This window comes from Anopheles gambiae, chromosome 2 (assembly GCF_943734735.2).
Source record: "Anopheles gambiae chromosome 2, idAnoGambNW_F1_1, whole genome shotgun sequence".
Lineage (NCBI taxonomy): Eukaryota > Metazoa > Arthropoda > Insecta > Diptera > Culicidae > Anopheles > Anopheles gambiae.
In genome coordinates, this window is record NC_064601.1 from 32691384 (window position 1) to 32715990 (window position 24607).

General features: G+C 47.3%; 2 protein-coding genes across 9 annotated transcripts; one reads left to right on the forward strand and one right to left on the reverse strand.

Moving 5' to 3' along the window:
- Positions 1-3491: 3491 nt before the first annotated feature.
- Positions 3492-6051, forward strand: LOC1273795 (uncharacterized). The gene is made up of 3 exons (XM_312809.6): positions 3492-4172; positions 4511-5278; positions 5364-6051. The coding sequence occupies exons 1-3, from the start codon at positions 4041-4043 to the stop codon at positions 5796-5798; spliced, it is 1335 nt and encodes a 444-aa protein (XP_312809.5). The 5' UTR covers positions 3492-4040; the 3' UTR covers positions 5799-6051.
- Positions 6052-6105: 54 nt separating this feature from the next.
- Positions 6106-24591, reverse strand: LOC1273796 (dihydropyrimidinase). 8 transcript variants are annotated; one of them, XM_312810.3, is made up of 8 exons: positions 24463-24591; positions 19380-19808; positions 12410-12504; positions 11974-12164; positions 11470-11891; positions 8983-9206; positions 8064-8794; positions 6106-7980 (listed from the first exon to the last, which is right to left on the reverse strand). In XM_312810.3, exons 2-8 carry the CDS (start codon positions 19428-19430, stop codon positions 7901-7903), a joined length of 1794 nt encoding a protein of 597 aa, XP_312810.3. In that variant the 5' UTR covers positions 19431-19808; positions 24463-24591; the 3' UTR covers positions 6106-7900. The 8 variants fall into 8 exon arrangements, with proteins under 8 accessions (XP_312810.3, XP_061498440.1, XP_061498439.1 ...); XM_061642456.1 differs by lacking the exon at positions 8983-9206 and adding an exon at positions 10112-10350; XM_061642455.1 differs by lacking the exon at positions 8983-9206 and adding an exon at positions 10112-10350 and having other exon boundaries at positions 24362-24541.
- Positions 24592-24607: the final 16 nt, after the last annotated feature.

Below are 24607 nucleotides of genomic sequence, written 5' to 3' on the forward strand. Positions count from 1 at the left end.
TTTTCTCAGCTCCATCGTTCTTTGCATGCCGAGGAGATTTCTCTCGCCGAAAATGCTGTCAGTCGCTGTCAAAGCATGCTGTCAGTTATTTTCTCAGCTGCTTTCTCGGTGTATGTAGAAACGCTCAATGATGGCGCCAGGCAAACGCGCTAATAATTCATCTCCTCAATAAATACACCTTGGTGCGGAGCACACGTGAAGGCGGGCGATATTTTTAAAGCACAATTTTATCTTATGTTAATCTTAAACTTTACCATGTTGTTTCTCGTTAATAATAACTACGTCATATCACAACAGTTACGGTAAGCAGCTTTAACGCCTATGGCAGTTAGCAGTTATAATTATAAACGGTCCCCGAAATACTCGGTACCTCCCAAGTGCCACAAATCCACTAAACGACCACTAAACGGCTTCTAAACGACTCAAGTTCTCTACCTAAACGGAATATAGAAAGACTTCGTTTAGCAGACGGCAAACGACTCATGCATTCTAAAAATAGCGAAAAAGCTGCTGGCGCTCTCTGTTGGTGGGATACCCCAACCAGTTGAGCTTCATCGCTTGGAGGAGAGCTTTCTCATTTCCTCTGTACTGTTGTATGGTTTCGCATTGAAGTTATGCATCGCTAGAACTAGAACGGCGATACGATTGTTTAAATACTAAACTCCAATGTAAACCACCAGCACTGAAGCAAGTGAGATTTGAGTAATGATCGTTGGTGTTGATACCCACGTATCTGACCACACGACCATTCATATAGATTTTTGCTCAGAAAATTTGAAGGCTATATAGGTCATGTTAAGATGAAACTTGTCGAAACACATTGCAAGAAAAGGATAGCAATATAATGATGAGTTGTAATACGCCATCTATTGATCAAACCAATGAAGCTGTGGAGCTTTCATTTTTTTTCTATGGATATTCAATTTTCCAGTCGTTTAAGCTTAATCTGTGGCGCTTGGGCTCTTATACGCGGATTCGGAGATACGCGGTTTTATAATTTTGATAGTTCTTTGAGCAAATTGTACGGATTTGATACATCAATTGTCAAATCCCAAATAATTTCCCTTTGGATCGAATGTTGAAAACCATTTCAGGTGTTCTTTCCGTTTGAAGCTCGTAGGCTGAAATTTCAGCCTGTCAGCTGTTTGCATTGTATAGCAGTTTTCGAGCAGCTATCTAAGTGAGTATAATATACAGGTGGGCTTATCCCAAGGTGTATTAATTTAGAAGGCTGATTTTTATCGCTTCTGCTTCTGAATGAAGATTTTAAGAGTGTTTTGAGTATTCGTCAAGAATCAAGAATGCTTGTTTGAACAAAAGTTTGCACCCATCCTGTGACCTGCACTACATACACTTTGATTCTAGATTCCACCACGTGATCTCTTTAATGCACCTTAGGGTAAATGTAAACAACACCGTGTTTTCGAACAGGTACTCGAATCTAATTCTAGCTTTTAGGTTAAAATTTTCTAGACTGAAAATTGCAGGCTAGTTTTTTGTGTGGTTTTTTATGGATTGTTTACATGATTTAAGCCTCCAACTGTCAAACTCCATACAAAAAACTAACTAGAATCGTGAAGGCTCCTTCAAATGCTTTAAAACTGTTATATTCAGTCAGATTCATATAAAATAATTTCATTAAGTGGCTAAAACCACCCCTTACTTGCAACATTATACGACAATTAGTGATATTTTGGCTGAAAATCACGAGATTAGAATTAAGCGGAAATTTGAGATACGTAGTATTTTGTGGCCGTTTTCAGTCCCCGCTAACCGTGTATCTCGGGGACCACCTGTATAGCGTTCAGCGAAAAGTTAAAACAGCTGGAATTATAGCATACTTCTTCTTCTTCTTCTTTTGGCACTACAACCGCTGCCGGTCAAGGCCTGCCAGTACCCACTAAGTAAAGTGGGCTTGGCTTTCAGTGACTTATTGTTACCATAGCAGGATAGTCAGTCCTACGTATGGGGACACGGTCTATTCGGGGCTTGAACCCTGACGGGCGTGTTGTTAAGTCGTTCGAGTTGACGACTGTACCACCAGACCGGCCCAATAGCATACTTAAGGCCTGAAATTTGATGTTTCTTATAATTTTGGAATCCACCAAATTACACTAAATAATAATTACAACCAATAATGCTGAATTAAATAAATTTTAAAAATGTAATATAAAAGTTATCAAAATTTTAGCAATATTCGTGCAGAATATACTACTCGAAAACTCGCAATGTTTAGCGGGCGCAGTTGTGTGTGTTTATATTGCACGATTGGACGCTGGTGGTGGCGAAACCCTACAAATGTTACTTTGCACCGGAGGAGTTTGTGGGAACATCTTCGCTTCCTAGAAGTTGTAAAACAAAAGATCAGCTGATCGTGTGGGAAAATCAAAACAAATCATTGATCTATCGCGTTTGCGTGCGTGTGTGCGTATTTTTTGTACGAGAAAAATGTTACAGCGCTGGCAACAGTCGGCACATTTCCGTAGGTACTGAAAACGATCTCGTCGATTAATTTTATATTTGTTTACGTTGCCTTGTTGACTTTCTAATGGCGTTGGAGTAATGGATAAATCTGGCAAAACTTTTCCCCAACCCATGCCACAGCCTGAAGATAGGAATGTTTGTCGCAGGCCATCATGGTCTTGATGTACCGTCGGGACAATAAAATTTGATTGAACAAGACAAATTGCCCCGCGAGATGTGGTGGTGAAAACAAAGCCACAAAAGGCGAAACAAGTCTGTTGACAACAGGCCCGCTTACCGCATGCTGGTCTGGAATTGTTTCAAGTACCGTTCCTCTTCATCCTCCGCAACGATCCAATCACCCCTTAGATCGGGTTCGTTTGTCTTGCGATCTGTTCACGCTGTCCTTCCGGATGGCGGCGCAACAAACAGGACAGTTAAACGAACAATTGGCACGTTTCCGGCATTTCTCAACAGGTATGCCGAAAGAAGAAAAAATAACTCACAAACTCCTTCTAAACTGTTCCCAAGTTTGGCCCCAAACTGTACACGATCGGTCGGTTTCGGGACAGCCGAATGACTAGCCCGTACTTCAAACCGTGTTTGCGCCCCACACCTAGCACTGCACGCGGTCGTCTGTGGCGCAGAGGGCCGTTCCCCATCGCTCCACACGCTGTGTCTCCCCCTCCCCCCTGTCGAAACCAATTCCATTAGTTATTTATCTCTAAATGTGATATGTTTTATGGGCAGTATGTGCATCAATTTAATAAACGGCTCCACTCTCGGCCGGCAGCAGCGGGTCCAATTGAATCGAGCAAAAGGGGTCGCTTGTGGTGGCACTGCGGAGAGTACCAGCGTCCACAGCCACACACACTCGTAAACGATCCACGGCTGGCGCGGCCGCGTGTGTCCAACGGAAAAGAACGAAGCAGATGATCACGATGATGATGATGTTGGATCAAGGGTCAATCTCGTGTGAAGATGATTCAAATGCAATTGCTGCTGCTGCCGCTGCTTGTCAGCGAACAGAGCAAGGAGAGACAGCATCGCCCAGTATCGCGAGGGACCGTTGGATTTAGTGCAACCGTGGGCAGGCGGTTGGAACGGTTCAGTTTCTTCGGTCGCGCGTGGTGCAGCAGCATATTTCCGGCACACAACAAAAACACAAAAACGGCAGTTACGTTCCGTTGGCGCATTTTAAATTTCCTTCTTGCGTTAGCCGTTGTCGATTTGTCAAAAGCACGTTTTTGACGTTCTTGCGCGCATAGCGCGACACGGCAGGCCACACAGCAGGCTGGGTACGGTGATTCGGATCGATATTGGAGCGCTAGAACTTTTATCACCTTCCGGGGCGACACGGTGTCGGTGTAGCAAGGAAATCATCCCAGCAGGCGCAAAGCAACGGGGTCGCCTGCTGCTGTTGACGCTACTGTTTTGTGGCATTTTTGGTTATCGGTTTTGCTGGTGGGCGCATTCAATGTGAGCAAAAAGGGTGGTCCCTTTTATTGACCAGTGCCAAAGTGATAGTGTGTGTGCCAAAGGATTGAAAAGGTGGCTCGCATCATTAACTCGAAAAAATGGGTGTAAATGATAGTGAAGCTCGCAAGGATTCGATTACATCATCGCTCTGCTCGTCACATTTGGATCTGGAGCTGCTGCAGCGAATGTTTGTAAAGAATGAGCCAGATGTAACGATTGACTCGTACGAGGTATGGATGTTGGGCGGGATGGTGAACAAGAATGACACAGGTCGGAACAGTTTCTCCCCCAGAAAAAGCAGTTCCTTTTACAATTCGTGAGCTTTTTGCACGAAAAAAAGCAGTTATGATTTCCTTTCAATGGATTCAATGGAGATTGATTTTACTAGAGCTTCTGTCTTTTAAATGCAATTAAAGCTTCAAAGTGGATGAAAACCGGTCATCGGTCATCATCTTCTTGTCGAGTATCGATTTTTGTGTGGGCGGTTAAGGTCACACAGGATGACATTAGTGTCTTCAAAGCTCTGCCTCTCCTAATTTAACGTTTTTTTTTTCGTTCTCCCCATCAGGAAGCGCAAGGGTCGGGACGCGGCGACAACTACACGGCCGCCCTCTTCCGCATCGCGCTCAAGGGCCACACGCTGCCGGACGACGGCACGAAAAAGCTCAAGTGGGAAAAGAGCATCATCTGCAAACGGCTGCCGGACTGCAAGATCAAGCGCGAAGCGTTCAAAAGCGAGGCGCTGTTCCGCAACGAGGTCGTGTTCTACAACACCATCATGCCCGAGTACGTGGCGTTCCAGCGGCGGCAGGTGGAGACGGCCGGCGCAGGCACCGACGTGCCGGCGAGCGAGCGGCTCTTTCAGGCCATCCCGCACTGCTACCTGGCCCGGGACGATCTGATCGTGCTGGAGGATCTGCGGGTGCGCTCGTTCACGATGCCGGACCGGCAGGCGGGCCTCGGACCGCAGCAGCTCGAGGCGGTGCTGGCGGAGCTGGCCCGCTTTCACGCGGTCAGCCTCGCGTACCAGCGGCGCCATCCGGCCGAGTTCCGGCAGCTGACCGGCGCGCTCGAGGAGGGCATCTTTTCGCAGGCGAACGAGGAATGGTACCGCCGGTACTACGACGTGCTGACGCGCAACGCCATCCAGATGGTGCGGCAAACGGTGCCGGAAAAGCGGGACCATCTGGCCAAGCTGGAGGCGTTCCTGGGCAACTGTTTCGGCCACCTGGTGGAGCTGGTAAACCGGACCAGCGAGCTGTCGGTCATCTGCCACGGCGACTGCTGGACGAACAACATACTCTTCCGGTACGATGAGGCCGGCGCAATCGCTGAGGTAGGGAATGCGGCACGTCCGCAACTGTGCGTCACTGATGCGTCCTGAAATGCTTTCTCTCTTTCTCTCTCTCTCTGGCTTGCAGACGTGTTTGGTGGACTTTCAGCTCATCCGGCACGGTTCGCTAGCGCTCGATCTCGCCTACCTGATCTACTGCTGCACCGATGGGGCGCTGCGCAAGAAGAGCCTGCAGCACTGGCTGCAGACGTACCACCAGCAGCTGGTACGCTCGCTGCGGTTGCTGCTGGGCGACGGTGGGTTCACCGAAGCGTTCGGCTCCGACCAGCGGCTGTGGGAGCAGATCGGCGACGAGTTTAGGGTGTGCGCCCGGTTCGGGCTCGGCGCGGCCATGGACATGCTGCCGATCAGCACCTGCTCGTCGGAGGAGGCGCCTGATCTGTACGCGAGCGGGACGGAGACGGCCGCCACGCCACCCGAGCTGAACGTGCCGCCCAACGAGCTGTGCCGGCAGAAGATGACCATGCTGGTGCTGGAGCTGATCGATGGCGGCATGCTGTGAGGCGCAGAAACGAAGGAACGCTGACGGCGGTGGCGGTTTAAAGGCTCTCTAGGAGGAAGGCGTGCCGGTCGTTACTAGCGATACCTGAGCGTTGGGACCTACGAGGGGAGGGTCCGGGGAATGTTGGCAGTATTTTAAGGCCCCGCAGGGCTGTAGCAAATGTACTATTCGTTAGTCAACTGTGCCGATTATGCACTATGCTCGTGCTCGTTTATGCTACCCAATGACAATAAATATATGATATTATGCACAATCGCTGTAAACGGGACATAATTCTTACAGGGAGGGGAAAAAGGCTTCGAACAGGTTAGTATGTTTTTGCTTCTTTATTTATCAGTGTTTTACCATTACCCACGGAGGTTGGTGTAATATTAAATGGGTTTTGTTTGTTTGTTTCTTTTTTAATGCTAAACGCGCACTGCTTATCTTACGATGGAAAACTTGTTCGCCCAACTTCGCGCGAGTGTATATTTGGAGCTAGGTATTAATATTAAATGAAACAATAAGGCGACAAAACACAAACGAAGAAGCGACCATCGAAACAAGTGTTTGTTTTCTCTTCTTCTTCTATCGCTACAGGTTGGGGGGTTTTGTTTGTTTTCCACTTCAAGCTCTCGTATGCAAGGCCCGTAACCGAGGGCGGCCTATGCGCGAAGAAAAATGCACGACACACATACACACATACGTCCTATATGTAAGAAAAAGTAACATAACGAAACCACCTGACCAAACACACGTTCCAAAACGTGCGGCTATCGAGGCCACATCTAAATCGCACAGACACAAAAAACATGCTTTCGGTCCCATTCTTTGACAAATTCTAGCAAACTTTGGCTTGTCCTTCCAGGGTGTGAATAGTAAAAATGTTTTGCTAGCGATTATCTTAATTGTAAACCCTAGCTAGTGGTACAGAAACAAAATTGAGAAGAATTGAAGCACAAAGCTCATTCATTCTATCGTAGTATCATTAGTAGCTAGTCGTAGTAGTAGTAGTGGTAGTAGTGCGCGTCCCGAAAACAAGCAACAAAGCTCTACCGTTTCCCATGTGCTTCTTCATATCAATGTTCGTTTTTTCGTCTCAATTCCCAAATATTTCACACTTAGTTATACCCTCGCTTTTCCCCTTTTTCCTATACCAGAGATGCGTATTTATCAAGACGTTGTGCGTAAATAAATAGATGATGCTTGTTGTTTGGTGTGTGTTACAGGTTTGGTTTAAACTGTTGAGATGAGTGTGCTGAAACTGAAACTTAGATTGCTATCAGAACAAAACAACCTACACACTATTGCACATCTGCCGAACGCTCGCTACCCTTCGGTGTGCTTTGCTGTACGTCATCTACCGACAGTTTTGTACTTCGGAGCATCCCGAGCACTTAAATAAGCCATATAATTGTTCCAATGATCTCATACATTGCAGAGGCAATAGGGTTTTAAAATTTTGTTGCAACTAAAGCTATTAAAGATAAGGATTTTTACGCCTCTGCGCCACTGTCACTCTTTCCGTAATGCTTAGCAGCACAATCGATACAGCAAAAGATCAGTAAATTAAGTTAAATAAATTTAAAATGATGTTACATTAATGTTTGCAAAGCTTGCCGGTGTGACTCTCTTAAGGAAATAACGCGCAAAAAGGTATTAGAACTCGCCGATGCTCTCTCTCTCTCTCTCTCTCTCAGACAGGCGCTGTCCGAAGTCGTACCTCTATCGTTAAATTACTTAGCTGATTGTGTTTCTGCTCTGGCCAGCGCCTCTCGGGACCGATACCGGAACCGGATTGAACCGCTAGGGGAAACGTTTTCCGTCACTGAATCGTTTCTATTTAGGGGCGCTTTGATATGGAAGAGTTTGCGATTACTTCGTCGCGGCTGTTCCTCTTTCAAGAAAACTATCCCTAGCGTAAGAGTATGTGTTGGTTTGCCGCCGATGATCGTACCAGCTGCTTCCCCCATGTTTCCGGTCACGCGTGCTGCTTCTTCTTCTTCTTCTTTGGATGGGTTGGAGGTGATAGTGTTTCGAGAGGTAACTTTGCCTACCATTGCCTGCCCCGCCCGGGCTCTTCCGAATGGGTGTGCGCGTTGTTGCTGTACGCGGCGGGACGTTTACCAAAATCCGGACGACTTGCCGCCGGGCGGTGCACGGACGCGAATACACGAGCGTGCCTCCGATTTGTCCAGTTCCTCTGCAATGGTGGAGAAGGCGCAAGAAAGGTTAGAACAACTACCCAACTGGCCCCAACAACCAAAGGGTTTGCCCCCGCCTTACCACTGATGGAGAAGGTCGACTCCTGCATGTTCTTCTGCCCGTCCGGCCGATGGCCCCGGGCACTATGGGGCGTGCTCAGCTGCGAATCGCCCGAGATCACGCTCAGCGCCGGCCCCGGGATGTACTTCTCCGGCAGGGCGTACGTATCCGGGATGTCCACCTCGTGGCCCGACTTGGCGTTCAGCTCCAGGCCCTGGATGCCGTTGCGCGCGTGCTTCTCCTCCAGGCCCTCCTCCGGGCGGGCCACCCCGTTCAGTGCATCGTACACGAACGACGGGTAGACGGGTGTCTCCAGGAACGAACCCTGGCCCTCGGCGACGCGGATCAGATCGTACTCGACGCACACGCGGCCCCGCACGATCACAAACTCCGGCACGCCGTGGCACTTCATGCCCTCGAAGATGTTAAAGTCACAGGCCTGGTGATGCGTGCTGGCCGAGATGGTCCGCACCGCCTTCGGATCCCAGATGAGCAGGTCGGCATCGGACCCGGGCGCAATGCGGCCCTTGCGCGGGTAGAGGTTGAAGATTTTGGCCGCGTTCGTGCTCGTGATCGCCACAAAGCGCTGCGGATCGATCAGCCCCGTCTGGACGCCCTTTTCCCACACGACCGACATGCGGTCCTCGACACCGTTCACGCCGTTCGGGATTTTGGAGAAGTCTTTCAGCCCGAGCTCCTTCTGGTTGCGGTTGAACGTGCAGTTGTCACTGCCCGTCGTCTGCAGATCATCCCTGGGAGGGTGAAAAGTAAGCGTTGCGCGTTAAGATTTGCTTTCAAAAGTATCGAAAATGGGTAAAACTACCACACTTAAACAACAACAAACAGAAAATAAAACAAACAAAAAAAATAGCAACATAAAAGCAAAACGGATAAGGCAAGGCCGCCGCATGTTGGGGCTGGTATGGGGGGGCAAACTTACAGCGCCAGGAACTTCACCAGATGCCGGGGCGTTTCCGGATCCTTCCGAATCGGTGGGCTGGTCGTGTAGTAGACCAGTTGGTTTGGCTTCACGCTGGTGAGTGTGCAGCCGAGCGAGCTGGCCAGCGTTTCGCCGTACACTACCAGACCGCGGCGCTTGGCCTGCGACAGCTGTTCCGCTGCCAGCTTGCTCGTGACCCGTGTGACGTACAGTGGAGCCTTCGTCTATCGGGGGTGGAATGTGGGGGTGTATGTGTTTGTGATGATTTCGTGGTTTTTCGTGGAAGATGTCGGTGAGGATGATGAGTTCGTGGTGTAGTTTCCGGAGTGCCCCGCGAGGTAGGTGTTCGCGTTTGACCCATAATTTGTTGAATATTAGAAGCAATGTCACACATTACGATGAGCAGTACACACAAAGACACACACAGACACACAAATGGGGTAAATTTCGCAGGTTTTCCAGTTCGCAGCATGATGGAGAAAATAATGTTTGAAAAAATGAAAGCTCTTAGTGGTTTTAGTCGCATTTTGGGTGTTGGTGTTAAGGCTTAGCACTGCAGCAGCAGCGGCAATATTGGAACCGGCAGAATGTTTAGTGGACAACACGAAGAAAAGCGACCCCCCCCCTCTCTTTTGAGAAAACAACAACAATCAGCACAGGAAACAACGTCGGCGACGTCTTGCAAATGGAATGATTCTCCCATTTGTTGCATCTTATACAGTAGGTGACCGCTAACTGGGAGGTAAACAAGCTCCAGTTAACGAACAATGTTCGCTAACTGGAGTGACGTTTCTATGGATTGATTGTTTTGATTGGCGTTGACTGGAATAAACATACCAAACTTTTTTTCATTTATGTTGATATAAAGTATAGTAATTCGTGTAATAACATAAATTAATAGCAAACGTAGGCAAGAAACCCTAAATATGTTTGAAAAATGCACATTTGCGACAAATTTCTCTTCATGAGATTCCGGATGTATCATGTTTTGACGTTTAAGTGTTCGTTAACTGAGAATCACTCCAGTTAGCGAACCTCCAGTTAAAAAGCACTCCAGTTAAAACACATCCAGTTAGCGGTCACCTACTGTAATAACACACCCCAACAACACTGCTGCTGAGCTACTTACTGAGCTAACAGCTTCATCAGAAACTCGGGCGTGGTCGGGTCCGGTCTCAACGGTGGGCTCAGCACGTGGGCGGCTGCATGGTGCCAGCATTTGTCGTGATAGTGCGTACCGTCGGTACCGAGTGCAGCCGCCAGCGTCTCACCGAAGATCCCGGTGCCGTTGTAACGGCGTCGAGCGCGTGCCACCTCAATGCCGGCCGATTTGCTCATGACATGCACGACATACAGCGGGCAGTGAGCCTGCACCACACCAAGGGAAAAGTTATGCGCCGGGCGAAGCAACACAACCGAAGGACGAAGGACAGCGTTGGGAAGGAAAGATGAGAAGAGTGTACCGGAACGAAAAGAAGACGAAGAGAAAAAGAAAGAATAGTAAAATATAAGAAAAATAGGATAAAAGATGAAACACGTTGAAATTAAAAAAGATTTAAAGAGGGAATAAACTGATACATTGGAATCATGCATACATTAGAAGTAGAAAAGGAAATTAAAGAAACAGGAACGGAAATCCGATCTAAACAACAACGGGTGAGAAAGTGAAAGTTCAAGTTCGTGTACTGGATGGAGTTGTTGCGTGTCTATCGGCACTTTTCCATTGACCCCCGCTGCTGTGCTAATATCCTTGTAGCAATGTTATGAGTTCAATCGTGGGCAAGGGTACAGAGTAGGTCAAGTGCTCGCTCAGTGGAGTTTTAGGCTGATGTGTTCGTTTTCCATAACTAAGACCCTCCAAGGTCCTCACGCAAACAGTTGTATTATGCATGAACCATAGATTAACCTTAGGCTCAGAGGCAATGGACCTACTGTTGTTGAAAGCTTATTTATAGCTCTGTAGCCTGCCCAGGCAAAAGACCCAGGCCCATCAAACAGGTCGCGCCAAACACGCTCAACAGTTATGATTCTGCATTGCAGTAGGAAAGATGAGGAGGTCCTCTCCGCATTATCTACAAAACTTGCAGCGGCGGTGAAAGATATGAAGTTTTGCCATTTAAAGAATAGCCGAAACAGCTGGCGATAACATTGTACAATATTTCGCGAAACAAAACTCCGCCGTTTGTTGTTGTTAGTGGATGCTATCTAATCTGATACTGGACGTCAAATATAGCTCAATCTTCCATTGCAGATTGGTGCTCTTGAAATCGTCCCAAAACATGCTGTGGTTACCTCAAAACTGCCCACTCCATGATTACTCCATCTAATCTTATCACCGCTCTCCGGTTCTACCGACCATTGCAGTATCATTAGACCGTAGAATTAAGTGGCACTTGTCAGTTGCCCTTCTGCTTCGGGGTCTTTTTCGGGAGAATCTCAAAAGGCCCAATAAGTTCGTGGCAAAGACACATCTCCCCGTATACGTACCTGGTGCGCAATAACGCAGGCGCGATTGGTGGCCTCGGCCTCGACTTCCTCCGAGCGGGACAGCTCGTGCCCTTCCGGTCCGGTCACACCCTCGGTCAGCAGTTTGGTAACGTTCTTCGCGATAATGTCCCCATTTTCCGCGTGCACCATCGCAACGGCACCGAGCTCCTTGCACGTCTCGAACACCTCGTACAGCTCGGAATCGTTCAGCTGGTACAGGCCCTTGTACGCCATGAAGCATTTGAACGAGTTGACGCCACGCTCCTGGCACAGGATTCGCATCTCGTCCCGCACCGACTTGGACCACCAGGTAATGCCGACGTGCAGGCCGTAGTCACACACCACCTTCGGGTCGGCACGGGCGCGCCAGGCATCGTACGCTTCGAGCAGCGATTCGCCCTTCTTGGGAAGTACAAAGTCCACTGTGGAAAAGGGTGCCAAAGGAAAAAAACCCTCAGATTGGAGGCCGTTTTTCGGGAAGGGTGGAATGGTTCTTCTACTTACGTATGGTTGTGGTGCCGCCGGCTACTGCGGCCTTGGTGCCCTTGTAGAAATCATCCACCGAGACAGTGCCGCCGAACTCGAGCTGAAAGTGTGTGTGCGGATCGATACCGCCGGGCATGACCAGCTTGCCGGTCGCATCGATCGTGCGGCACCCGCCGGGCACAACAAAGTCCGCACCGGAACCGACGTATCTGCGTATGGAACAAAGAGTGCGATGTTAGAGGCCAACACGATGGATCGATTTTTGGCAACTGCGAGAGTCCCGGCCGGAGTACAATTTTATTCGCTGGCCCGGTGCCAAACAAGCGCTGATAAACTTCGAAATTGCAGCTTGGCAACGGGCGCACTGCCGCATTATGGATAGAATCTCATGATTGTCGCATTTGTCAGACGAACGCACCTACCCATATCCCTCCTCCCTCTATGGCATACTTACCGCACAGTTCCGTCCTCGATGTACACGTCCGCCTGTTGCATTCCATCGTGGTTCACGACGTGACCGCGCTTGATGTACAGCCGATTTTGCGCACTCTGCCGGAAGAGAATGGACGGGGAGGAAGAACACTTTCATTACTCACATCCTTTGCACATTTCATTTAAATTCTCTAGACGATTCCCCGCGAACCCGATTACGCCATGGTGATTGAATTCCATTCCCCACAAGAAGAACTTCTAATGCCCTCCACACCTCTTCATCTTTCGGTACGTTTGCAAGTTCCATGCTTGAAATATCCTCTGCCGGCACCGTATTCGTGGACGATTCGGACGTTACTGTTTTGATTTGTGTCGATGCGTCGGCCGTGCCATCGGTAGACCGAAGATCACGACAGATAGGTTCTTCCAATCGGGACTCCGGTTTTGCCTTACCGTTGGCACTATCTACCATTACCTCGGACATCTTATCGAACTCTAAGGGACTGGTAGGGACACAGTGAGCTTAAACGCAAACACACAGACTTGTGAAGCACAACACACAAACAGTTTCGTCTTAGCTGAGGTCAAAGATTAGAATGAGGGCAGTAGGAATGGCGATGGTATGTATCGGTTGGCCTGTAAGGTTACTACGATTGTATGTGCGCATTGCAGAAACGAGATGGTTGCATGGTGTCGTTCCCAAAGCTTACTGCAATTAACTAATCATACAGGTGATACAGTGTGGTTTGATATTTTGTTAATTGGCCAGAAACTGAATTTGGGTAGATATTGATAACACTATCGTTTTACCACTTTTTGTAAGATGTGATAAAGAAGAAAACAAAACAAGAAAACGAATTTGCACTAAAACCAATCAAACGGTATATTCAAAAGTCCTTGGTAAGACGGTCCGCGGTCCAAGTGAGTATCGAACCACGATCAGGTATTTATAGTAGCCAACGTGTCTTGTATCAGACCATTTAGCCGTCCCGTCCGTGTTATGTATGTCCATTTTACAAGCTATTTAAATGTGTAAATAAGATAACAGTCACGTTCGGAATACAAGAAACGCGGTTAATGCGTTCCCAAGATCAAAAATACGCGTAAATATAATAATATCGCGACTATCAGCCAAAAACCGGGTAATATATGGGTTATTTTGATTATTGTTGTTAGTTTTCGGGCAATTGAAAGGGAGAATTATTTTACACTTGACTATTTATGTGTCAAATCGTTTTTCTTCGTATCTACATATCTCGGGAGCAGCCAGTATTCAGATTTGGCATACGACAACTCATTATCTAGTCACTTTTAAATTAAACGATAGCAAAAATACGCCTAATTGTAATAATCATCCCACAAAACAATGAGTGTATCATGCTACGCCTTTTTTCTAATGTAGTTATAATTAAACCATTTCTTTTCGGCTCATGGCCCGCTTGGTAATCAATAATCTATATTTAAAAGCCTCCCCAGGTGGCCCAAATTGGCAAGCCTCTAATGTTCTACACTCCCCCGCAATCCCTTCAGCCAACACCTCGGCCGGAAAATAGAGCGAAACAGAGTTTTTCGCCAAAAGTGGTCAACGAGTTTCCATACAAAAAAGAAACTCTTTTACGCTGGCCAGACTCAAGCACGAGAACGTACAAGTTGTTATCTAACATTGGCCCTTTGCAGCCCACTGCTAGCCCCCTTGTTTCTGGCCAGTGTAAAACTCAAAGCTCCAAAGCATTCCGAGGCACTGTTGCTGCCAGCTCGAGTAGCTTTAATAACAACTTAATTGGGAATGTTCACGCAAACGTTGGGCCCGCGGGCTTTCCTGAAGGGCAATAGAATTAGTCAGCAAATTTAGGCACACGAAAGCCAGCAATCGATTCGGACGGAGGTACGTCCTTTCACTCGCCAAACTGTTTTGAGGGAAGTTGGTTTGGGATTGAAATTGGAGCTCCTATCCTAAAAAAACACAAAAAAAGCAGAGCTTACAAGATCACCTGTAACTGGAAAGAATTGAGCTTAAAACAATTGCTTTTTTGTTGCTATTGGTTTGTGTGTTTGCTGCCTGGTTCGTTGCAAAGCGGATATCTGTGGGTGAGATTTCAATTTATCGCCATGTTTTCCGCACGACAACAGCGAGGCTGGGTGAAAATGCTGAAAAAGAAAAGCCTTCCAAATGAGGCCACTCATTTGTTTCGGAGGGGCACAAACAAATGATTGATTTTTAATTTTTTTTTCTTTGGGTTTTCAATTGATGCTGCTGCTGAAGAAACGGCTCCAATGTGCAGTAGGAGTGGAAAAGCTTCAAATCGCCTCAACCGTATCTTAAATCGTGGCAGAACCGTATCTTAAATCGTGGTGATGGTGGTGGTGCCAGTGGTGCTTCCTTTCCAATTTAAATCGGTTAATCATCATCATTGGGAGGGGGAATGAATGCATGAAAACGGCCCAAAGAACGGAGAGCATTAACACATAATGAAGGGCATGAAGTGTGTGCGATCGGCGGCTGGAGTGTGTTGGCAAGATTTAGCGGCCCCAGATCGCTCAATAAGGCTTCCCCGATTTCAAATGCTACATTGGCAATGATAGGCAAGAACAATCCAAAGAAAGGGGGAAAAACCCAACCCTAATAATACAAAATGTGAAGATCTTCGTGCCGGCTTATGTTTTAGCACCCCATTGCTTTTCTTTAGTGCTCCTCCGAAATGTTCCTTCGCTGGATGCAGTTGTAACAGTGCAGCAGCAAATAAGCATACTGCACTTGAGATTTTGGTTCTCTTTTCGATGGGTTTCGAGCGGCTGCTGTATTTGAGTATTTGAGATGCACTTCAGCCGTTAAGCACTTCGCTCAACGGGAACGCACCTCAACGGGAACTCGGTTGTTTTTTGTTATGCGAGTTATGCGCCCGAGCGGCCATGGTTTGCGTTTGTCCACGCGAGAACCTGCTAGCATTTATTGTCAATTGTGCCGGCAGCGACATCCGTTGCGGGAATGATTCAATAGCTTGCGGGTGTGTTGAACGATTGTAATTGCGTAAAAAAGGGGACGAGTAGCTGCAACATTGGTTTAGTTTTAATCACACATTTCGTGTGTAACCGTTTTATTGCAAAATTGTATCTATTTTGTTATTCTAATATATTTATTTATTTATCTACCGACTCTCCCAATCACTTATGCACGTCATTGCAATTTACTTCCTGCTTAACCATTTCTGTGCATAACGAGTAACAATCCAACTAAAGGGGTCACACAATTAAACGAAATCAACACGCGACGCAACGGTCCGTCTGCCGTCTGCCTGATAAGCAGGTCTCTTGCACTTTCGAGCTAAATTATATGCCACAATTTTGCCCCAAGAGAAAGCTCGGACCGCACCAGACACAGGGACCCTGGACAGACAGACTGAGTTGGCTTCTCCGATAGCGATCGTTTGCTCAATTTAGCCAATCTGACACATGCGGCGTAACATTCCTCCCCAGAACCTCCAATATACCACCAGCGCCTGCTCGGGCGGCGTTTTAAATGTGGCAACCCTCATTTCCCAATTAGCACCCAAGCACACACACATGAAAGGAGAAGGGTTCATCGAACGGTGGAATGTTGTTTTTTGTTTTCTTTTTTGCCATCCGGAAGGCCTCTTTTGGGCGATGACCAATGGAGCTGACGTAACGTCCGCCTCGTGTTTTCTCCAGTTCCGGGCATAGACGCACGGTGTAATCGTGTACTGGCTAGAACAGCGTCTTCTTTCGAGTTCGTTTCTTCGCTTTTATACCTCTCCGGTGTAATGGGGGGAAAGCCAGAGTATAACGAATGCACAGCGGCCTCCTCTCCCCCCCCCCCAGTTCCGGTCTGCTGCGTTGCACCTTCCAACCCGGGAGCTGAAAAGGTGCTGTTGGTTTGTTGCTTTAATCTCCCCCCGCTGTTTTGTATTCGCTGCATAGAAGCACTCTCTGATTCGAATTCAACACCGTTTCGAGATGGTTCTATTCTATTGCTCGCGTCTAGTGCTGCTGCTTACCACTGCGCACCGGAAATGGGCGGTTGGTGGTGCCAGCGGCCGCGGGCCTGAAAACAACACAACTTTCCGCGGCCAGTTTGTTGTTCAAAACAAGCTTTAATCGACACAAAACAAGCACCGCAAGCCGTCAGGTGCAGATGAAAATTGTGGGCCATTTATGCCCCTTTCCCTCCACAAGTAAGGTGATTGCACCGGTTGTTGTGTCTAGTAGCAAAAAGGGGGTTTGCGAGGCCATTTTGGAGGCCAAGAAGCCTCCTCTTTTAAACCGTACTCCACCACCCAACGGAGCTAAGAACACGCCCCAATGTTTCCCCCCAAACACTCTGCGAGGTCAAAGCGAGGAAAAATGATTCTAAAAAAAAGTACAAAAATTGAATTAAATATGACAACCTGCCACCGGGTTGCGACAAATGAAAGCAACTAAGTGAAACTTAACCTTCAGCCAGCCCTCCGGCAAGCATACTATAAGCGAGTCGCGGAAAATCAATAAACACCAAAGCGAACAGGCCACAAAACAGGCCACCGACCGTTGAACAGGCACTCCGATATCAACAACAATTCTTTGGTGCACAAGGAAAGAAAGAGCCAAAAAAAAAACATGTAAATAAGTCAAAGCACGATACATCGACTAGCTGCTTCCCGTTTGCAGGAAATGCAAACCATGCTCCTCCCCTGTTGGGTGGTGGAAAAAAACACCCTAAATAATGTCTCCTCCTTACGATCGGCTGAGGGCCGGTGCGAGCAGGGGAGGACAGTGTGAATCATTTCGGGACGGATTATTTACGAAGCGTTCGGTTCGGTTGCCGGGTTATTAATAATTCATGGACATGGACTGTAGGCTGACGAGACACCATTAGGCGGGCGAAGAGTGAGAAGGGATGGAGGAAGGGTGTAGAACGATGACAGGATGGGACGGCGGTGGTGCATGAGGTTGCATAAGGGAAACAGTTTATTGCCGGATCGTGTATTACTTGATTGGTGTGCGTAGTAGTGCAAGCTAGTTTTATTTGGACTGTTTTGAGAGAACGATTCCGTCGTCGTTTTTTTTTCTATCTGACTGTGTAGCATTAACAGTATAAGTAGTTTCTCCCCTTTCTGTGGCTAGTGGAAAATTGTGAAAACAGTGCATTGTATGGCAGGGAATGTGGGATTGGCAGAGAACGGGATTAACTAAATTTCCCACTTATCGAGATTTAACTCTTAAATAGTTTGGTTTTCGTCTTGCATTATTATGTGTGAGAAAATCTAGCATTGATATATCACTAAATAAAACTATATGCTATATTTTTGAGTCAATAGGGTCTTTTTCCATTATAGAAGTGCTAAAAATAATACACAAATGCTTCAAATTGTATGATTTTAGGTATTGCTTATGCCATCAAGGAATATTATTTTATTAATCTACTTCTAACACCCCCGGAGAGCAGACATTCGACGCAATTTAATGGAATTAACACCATATTTATCATTTATGGTATGCAATCGGTAATCGGGGAAAAGCTATTGAACTATCGAAACGAGAACATGAGCGACACAAAATCAATAAAAGCAATCAACCAATTGGAAAAGTGAATTTTTTATATTTATCGCCCCTTTTGCTAAACAAGGAAAGGTTTCTTTGCTTTGGGTCTTCAACTAGCCAGGGGCAGATTGAGCAATGCGCAAACTAAGCGGCCGCGTGGGGCCCTTAGAAAAGGATTAACATCCCCTGCTGGGTTGCTGGATTACTAATGAAACAAAGAAGAATAAATTCTCAAGAATGGGCTATTTGTTAATTCATTTTTTAAACAATTATCTGAGAAAAACATATTTTTTCTCATACAGTGCAACCTCTCATAACGAGTTTAATCCGTTCCAATGTCTCACTCGTTATGCGACAAAAACTCATTGTGTTTTCGTAAACTCATTGTGTGGGGGGCTCTTTTTCATACAATTTGTATGAAAACTGCATTGATTCATTCTAGGTCAAGAAAAGTGCAGGTATACAGGGATTATATGCATCACAACTGTACGGAACACCTCCAAGTGGTAACAGTAATGCATTGATCAATTCTCAGTATCGAAATTCTCGTCTGCCCGAGCAATTAGATCAAGGATGCATGCAAGAACACACCTATCAATACATCTAACACTCTTGTGAAACACACTCTTCTTACACTACACACTAAAATCCACATCCTGCCCACTTCCACGGCCGGAGCCGAAGAGAGCCTCCAATATTGTCAAATAAGTTGGAAAGAAATGGAGCAATGAAGCTGTCGATGAGCGCAGCAAAACTCTCAGCTCCGCTATCTGATCTGAAAAGAGTTATCTGGACAGAGAGTGAACGAGCCCATGGCCCGCCCCGGCTTTTTGTTTCGATTTTTGTATGGCTTCGTGAGTTTTGGACTGGGTGTTAATGTGTCACCACCCTTACACTTTCCCTCCACACTTATATCTGCCTCTTTTGGAAATAGCTTGATATTTAACAATTCTTAGTATTGAAACTCTCGAAATGATCACGATTTCTTATCGGGAACAAAAATAAAATTGCTCGTTATGCGAGATTTTACTCGTTAAGAGGGGTATTCGTTGAACATTTAGATTTGCTCGTTATGTGAAAAATTCGGTAAGAGGGGTTCCACAACGTTTTCAGAGGAATTAATTTCCTCGTCTATTACAGAACTAAAAATTGAAATAATATTTTCAAGTAAAATAAAACATTAAGTAAATGTTTTTTCTTATAGTTGACAGAAGAAATGCTCACGCAAATGAGTATTTAGATTTTCGCTAATCCAGGTACCTCGTTCATCTTCCACCTTATCCCGTTTTCCCTCCTCAATGGGTCGATTACGTGCGCTAGCAGTTTGATAAATGGTTAATGGGCTGCTTCACAACAAAACAAGGCTTCATATCTTAACAACCAAAACATTCCCACCAAACGATACTTCCCCATGCCGCCTCCCCACCACCTGCCCCCCCCCCCCACCCTTGGCTTACCTGCAGATGAATCGGCACTTTCTTCACGGGAGCCGGTGTTGGGGATGCCATTCTTTTTGGTTTTTGTTTTGATTTTTCACGCGTATCACTTATCGACTGCTCTCTGGGTTGCTGGATTCACGAGAAGCACTTGCGGCCGTAATCTTGTGCCCGAGTTTTCACACCGAAAGGCTTGATTGAGGCTGCCGGTTTTCCCGCAGATTTCACACTGGCAACCCTTTTCTTTTCACACTTTTCCAACTCACACACGGTTCACACGCGTCAAAGTGGTATTGTTTTTTGTTTTGTTTGTTTGTTTGATGCTTCGGATCTTCTGTTGAGACCGCTCCGATGCAATGTTACGCCTTACCTCTCACAAACACCTTCTCCGCGATGGCAACGTGCTCATCAATATCGCATTAACACTGAGCAGAGCACTCAAGATCGTCGCTGGAAAAGAGGAGCACACAAGAAGCGAGCATTATTAACCGGGCATGATGTCTAAGATGCGTACACCAAAAACCACCTGTCACCGGGGCGGTTCGTTCCACAACGAAACACGGAAAATACGGCAGCTTTCCATCGAGAAAACGAGTGATCATTTGCGTTACCATGGCCGCGCTAAAGAGGCATCAACTTTTCGACGCCAAATTAGTGTTCGCGGTTGTGTTAGCTCATTAGCGAATGAAACATACACACATTCGATTGCGTTCCCGGCTGGAACACCCAGTTCCAGTCAATCGGACGCCAGCGTTTCGCTTCGCTTCGTTTCCTTTTGCACTTGATCGTTTGACTTCCGTTTGGGTGCTGCTGCTGCTTCTGCGGCTGCGGTGGTGCTTGGGAAAAGGGTTTCGGAAGTTTGTTGATCCAATTTGTACTACCCCTACCCCTCTCATCTGCTCCATCGGGAGCGGATGAATGTGGCCGGTAGTAGTGGCCCATAGCCCATAGGGTGTTGAATTTCGCCTCTTTTTCCCTCGTTTGTCACCGGCCGGTAGATATGGTTGTGTGGTGACATCGTTACACTTGGCCACCCGTGTGCAATGGGAACGGTTTCGATGTTGTATAGTAATTCGATTAAGCTAGAAACAGACCTCTTACCGGAACTGGGCAAATGGTTCGAGGTAGAGATGGAGTTTTTGTCTCCAAGCCATTGGCGGAAATTGAGGAAAATCTGCTTCTAACACCTGCGTCCAATTGGAGTTCCTGTGAGTGTTTTCCCCTAAAGAAAATCATTTTGGGACGATTGACTAACTAATCGGACTAACTAAGATTCACTCATTCAAAGGCAAGAAATGAGCATTCCTGTACGATAAACCCCTTCCGGTACACGTTGGCTAAAAGCAACGAAGCGTAATGCTCGGTGCGCAACTGTTTGCGCTATTATTTAACGCATTCTACGCAACACGTGGCACAGCAACGAGAAACGGCTGGCCTAGCGAGACGAACGCAAGACGGAGGAGAGCAATGATCGCACATATATTTTGGTCGGAAAGAAGATTAATGCACACACATACACACACACACACACACACACACAAAGATGTGCACGCAAGATGCCCGATTGAAATGGTCGGTCTACAAAGTGATCAAACAGACATGTCCATGTTTGGTTTGGCTCGTTAAAGCCTTTTATGCTTACCCCAGTTTGGTGGTATGCGCGGCACAGGTACCGTCTCATAATCATGATTTCCTCACGCCAAGAACGTTTCTCTGAGCGATCGAGTGATTGAGTGTTTTCTTTTGGGTAAAAGGTGTTCGTGGTGAAAGAGTGCCGAACTGTTTGTGCTCTTACGATCATTGTTGTGGTGTTTTAACGGAGCGGCAAAGCAATACACAACACCAACAGCATACAGCTTCTCAATCGTGGCTTGAGTAACAAGCCGGGCCCGACCGCGGTACGACCATTTTGATGTGACGTGAAAGAAGTCACATGTGCATGATGTTTTGAAGGGCTTTCAAAGCAAACCACAAATATGAATCCAAGCCATTTGCCGAGAATTTTCACGGCAAAGTGTGAGCAAGGTAATGTGTACTTTGGCTGCCTGTGGCATCTATTACTACAGCCTCAAAAGGGAGCAACTTCTACGCGTAGGTACAGAAATGTAGAACGTTTACTATCGGAAGGGCATAATGTTTTCAAATCAATCGTTGATAGTGACCACCACTGAAACGACTGTTCGTACTGAACCATCTACATCTGGCAATCGGTAAACATTAAACATCATCATTACACTCTGAAGTGGAGACAGGTACGCGATTCATTGGCATTCAATCCTATCAGCCCCATCCCTTACGGGACATCGTAAACAATAACGTTAAAGTGGACTATTATCAGCTCCGCACACTTATCGGCCATCATTATCACCGCATCAGTCGCAAAGCGATAGTGGTAACAATAAAGTTTATGGTTATGGTCTGTAAGTCATCCGACGCCGGCGTCAAACTGTAGCAATAGGAGACGAACCCTTCCCGTGGAGCTGACTTTTCCCACTAGACACTACTTTCATCTCGCGTTGGTGGAAATGTAATCCAAAGATGGCGTTGCATAATGTCCTCACACGTCGCCGATGACACTGAGCATTGCAGCCCGGGGCCCGTCACGATCTACGACAACTTGCGGACGGCAAAGCGCGACATACGCAAACGCAAGCATGCACTTCTAACAGGAGATTGAGACTAATTTTATGCCGTGTGCCAGAACGGGTCTGTGTGGCTACTCCTGAAATCTAGATAAACTTCTGGTGCCCGTCGTTCTCACTGTCCGCGGGACGGGATGCACCAATTGGTTGGTAGTTGTTTTGTTCTGCTTTTCGAAGGAGAGTTTCACACACATCCACACACACTGAGAGGGAGGTAGAGGGTCCAAAGGGTGGGGTTTGAATTTTCAACACCGGTGGAAATGGCTGTGAAAATCTAAAAATAAATCCCCCGTCTACTTGGATCGAGAGCAGGGGAACGTACGATCGACCAAATCACCAAAACGACGACGACGACAACGTGAACCCCGGGGAGGGAAAGGAAAAGTCACGGTCGTGGTAGAACCCGGTTTCTGCTATCACGCCGTGAACGACCACCAGCCGGAAAATGAACGCCTGCCCTCCGGCCCCTTCGGTGGGATGGATTGGGGGGGCATGGCTTTAAATACATTACAACGATCACGACGAAAACAAGTACCAAGCGAGCAAGCGAAACGGTATTGTTTTCCGGCATTTTTCCGTCCATTGCGGTGCTACCTTTTTCACCGATTCTGGGCGTTGAATTTTCGTTAAGCCGATGCTCGATGGACGACAGATTGAGATAGAGAGAGAGAGAGAGATAGGCCGCGGAAGAACGGTACGGCGGAGTCAATGACCGACCGGGTTGGAGAAGCTATCCGTCTATCGGCATTAATATACCCATTCTGTTCCGATTCCAATGGCAACGTGTGTAATTCGGTTCTACCTTTGTGCAGGGCTTTTCGCTTTTCATCTCCGTCTTTTTGCCTCACTTCACGTGCGAGGCAACCCCTCATTGCAGAGCGATGACGGTTTGGTTCGCCAAAAGCCAGCCAGAGAGTTAGTCAGTCGGTGGCGATTTTATCATTAAAATTGTTTCTCTATCTCTCTCTCTCTTTCTCATTTTTTTGTTTTAAATATCTCTTTTATACTCTCCCGTATGAGACGGTACACGATTCACTTGTTTAGTCGGAGATACCCCCATTCCCTTCTGTTTCGAGAGGGTGAAATTAATTTTCCTGTGCGCGATTTTTTCCACCATACGTGTGGCGCAGAGCGTGTGCGCACCGTGTTAGGGGAAGCTCGCTGTTTTTGCTGAAACAGTGAGAATAGCAGCAAACCGGACGAAGGGTGACTTTGGGCCACAATACGATACGGTGCTGCTGCTGCTGCTTCAACGCTTCCGGTCGCCGGTTTCGTCTCGTAGTGCGTGGTGGTTTTTACTGCCATGCTCTGTATTTATTCCCCTCCTGTTGAATCGTTGGGACATTTTTCACCCACTTTCACTGCACTGTGCCGCTTTTCCGAGCGATGGAAAGGGTGTGCGTACGTGCATAGAACACGGTTGACGCACTCACACACACACACACACACGCACACACACAAACGAGAAGAAACCGCCCAATGTGCGGTTCGAACAGTTCTGTGAAGGGGGTGTGTGCAATTTCGGGGTAGGGTTGCGCTTTTTTATGATAATTCCGTCCGTGCAGCGATGATAGTGTGTGGTAACGATGTACCATTACTTTTAAACAGACACACGCACACACACATACACACAGATCAGTTTTTTACCGAGTTGTATGGTACGCACGCGTCCGTATGCACTGTAAACGGGGAGAGAGCGGGGGAAAATCATAGAACCGTAGCAAGTAGAGCTAGACAACGCGGGGAAGATGGTACACGGGGAGAGCCTTCATAAACAACGCAACACAGCACGGGTCACCACGGGGAGGAAAATCTCTTCACTGCCAGTGCACTACCCTTTTCCCGTTGTCCCACGTCCATGTTGCATTTCTAATCAAATTAATTTTTCATCGGTTTATCTCCACAATGCAAAGAGGTTTCTCACACCAAACAAACACACACACACATGCACAACCAGATCAAGTGTGCCATCATTCCGCACGCTTTCGGGCTCGGTGGCACACTTTACCTTCCGTTACTTATTTCTTTTCCCTTCTATTCCAACGCCAACTACGGATCGGAGGCGCGCCCCATATATACCGGGCTGAGCGCGGGGAGGGGCGGAAAGCTGGCTGTGGGATCTTTACGACTCCGCTGGCTAGCTGCCGAAGCGATGATAGTTTATTTCGCTTCCCTTGCCCCCTTCGCTCCGTTCAACGGGACAGCGATGGAAATAATGCGATGAAAAACACAGCCTCAACGCACACACACACACACACACACACACAGAGTTACACAGCGGGAAAGGGGGGCAGTCGTGCGCGTCTTGGCAATAGTTGCGGAAGTAGGAAAATGTTCCACACAAACTACACACACACGCACTTGCGGAATTGCACTATGGGTGGATTAGATGAAAAACGAGCAATATTGGTCGAGGGGCTGTACGACAAGTAGGAGCAGGGAGGGCTGATGATGAAACGTACGCTACAACGGGGGTTGGCTAGAGAGCAGCGCTAGAGAAAGCACGTCCACTCGCGGCGAAGGAAAACAACGAACAGAAAACGCATCGCACGACCGGACCGGGCACGAACCTTCGCGTTCGGAGCGGACCAGCAGTTGAGCGAACCA

What these genes read in the sequence shown, in the direction of transcription:
- LOC1273795 (XM_312809.6), top strand. Translation starts at nt 4,041, where the DNA reads ATGGGTGTAAATGATAGTGAAGCTCGCAAGGATTCGATTACATCATCG. An exon ending in TAACGATTGACTCGTACGAG is followed by an intron (nt 4,173 to 4,510) that starts GTATGGATGTTG and finishes TCTCCCCATCAG; the next exon opens with GAAGCGCAAGGGTCGGGACG. An exon ending in AGGCCGGCGCAATCGCTGAG is followed by an intron (nt 5,279 to 5,363) that starts GTAGGGAATGCG and finishes TCTGGCTTGCAG; the next exon opens with ACGTGTTTGGTGGACTTTCA.
- LOC1273796 (XM_061642453.1), bottom strand. Translation starts at nt 12,871, where the DNA reads ATGTCCGAGGTAATGGTAGATAGTGCCAACGGTAAGGCAAAACCGGAG. An exon ending in CGGCGGCACCACAACCATAC is followed by an intron (nt 11,892 to 11,973) that starts GTAAGTAGAAGA and finishes CCTTTTCCACAG; the next exon opens with TGGACTTTGTACTTCCCAAG. An exon ending in CCTGCGTTATTGCGCACCAG is followed by an intron (nt 10,351 to 11,469) that starts GTACGTATACGG and finishes GGTGTGGTGCAG; the next exon opens with GCTCACTGCCCGCTGTATGT.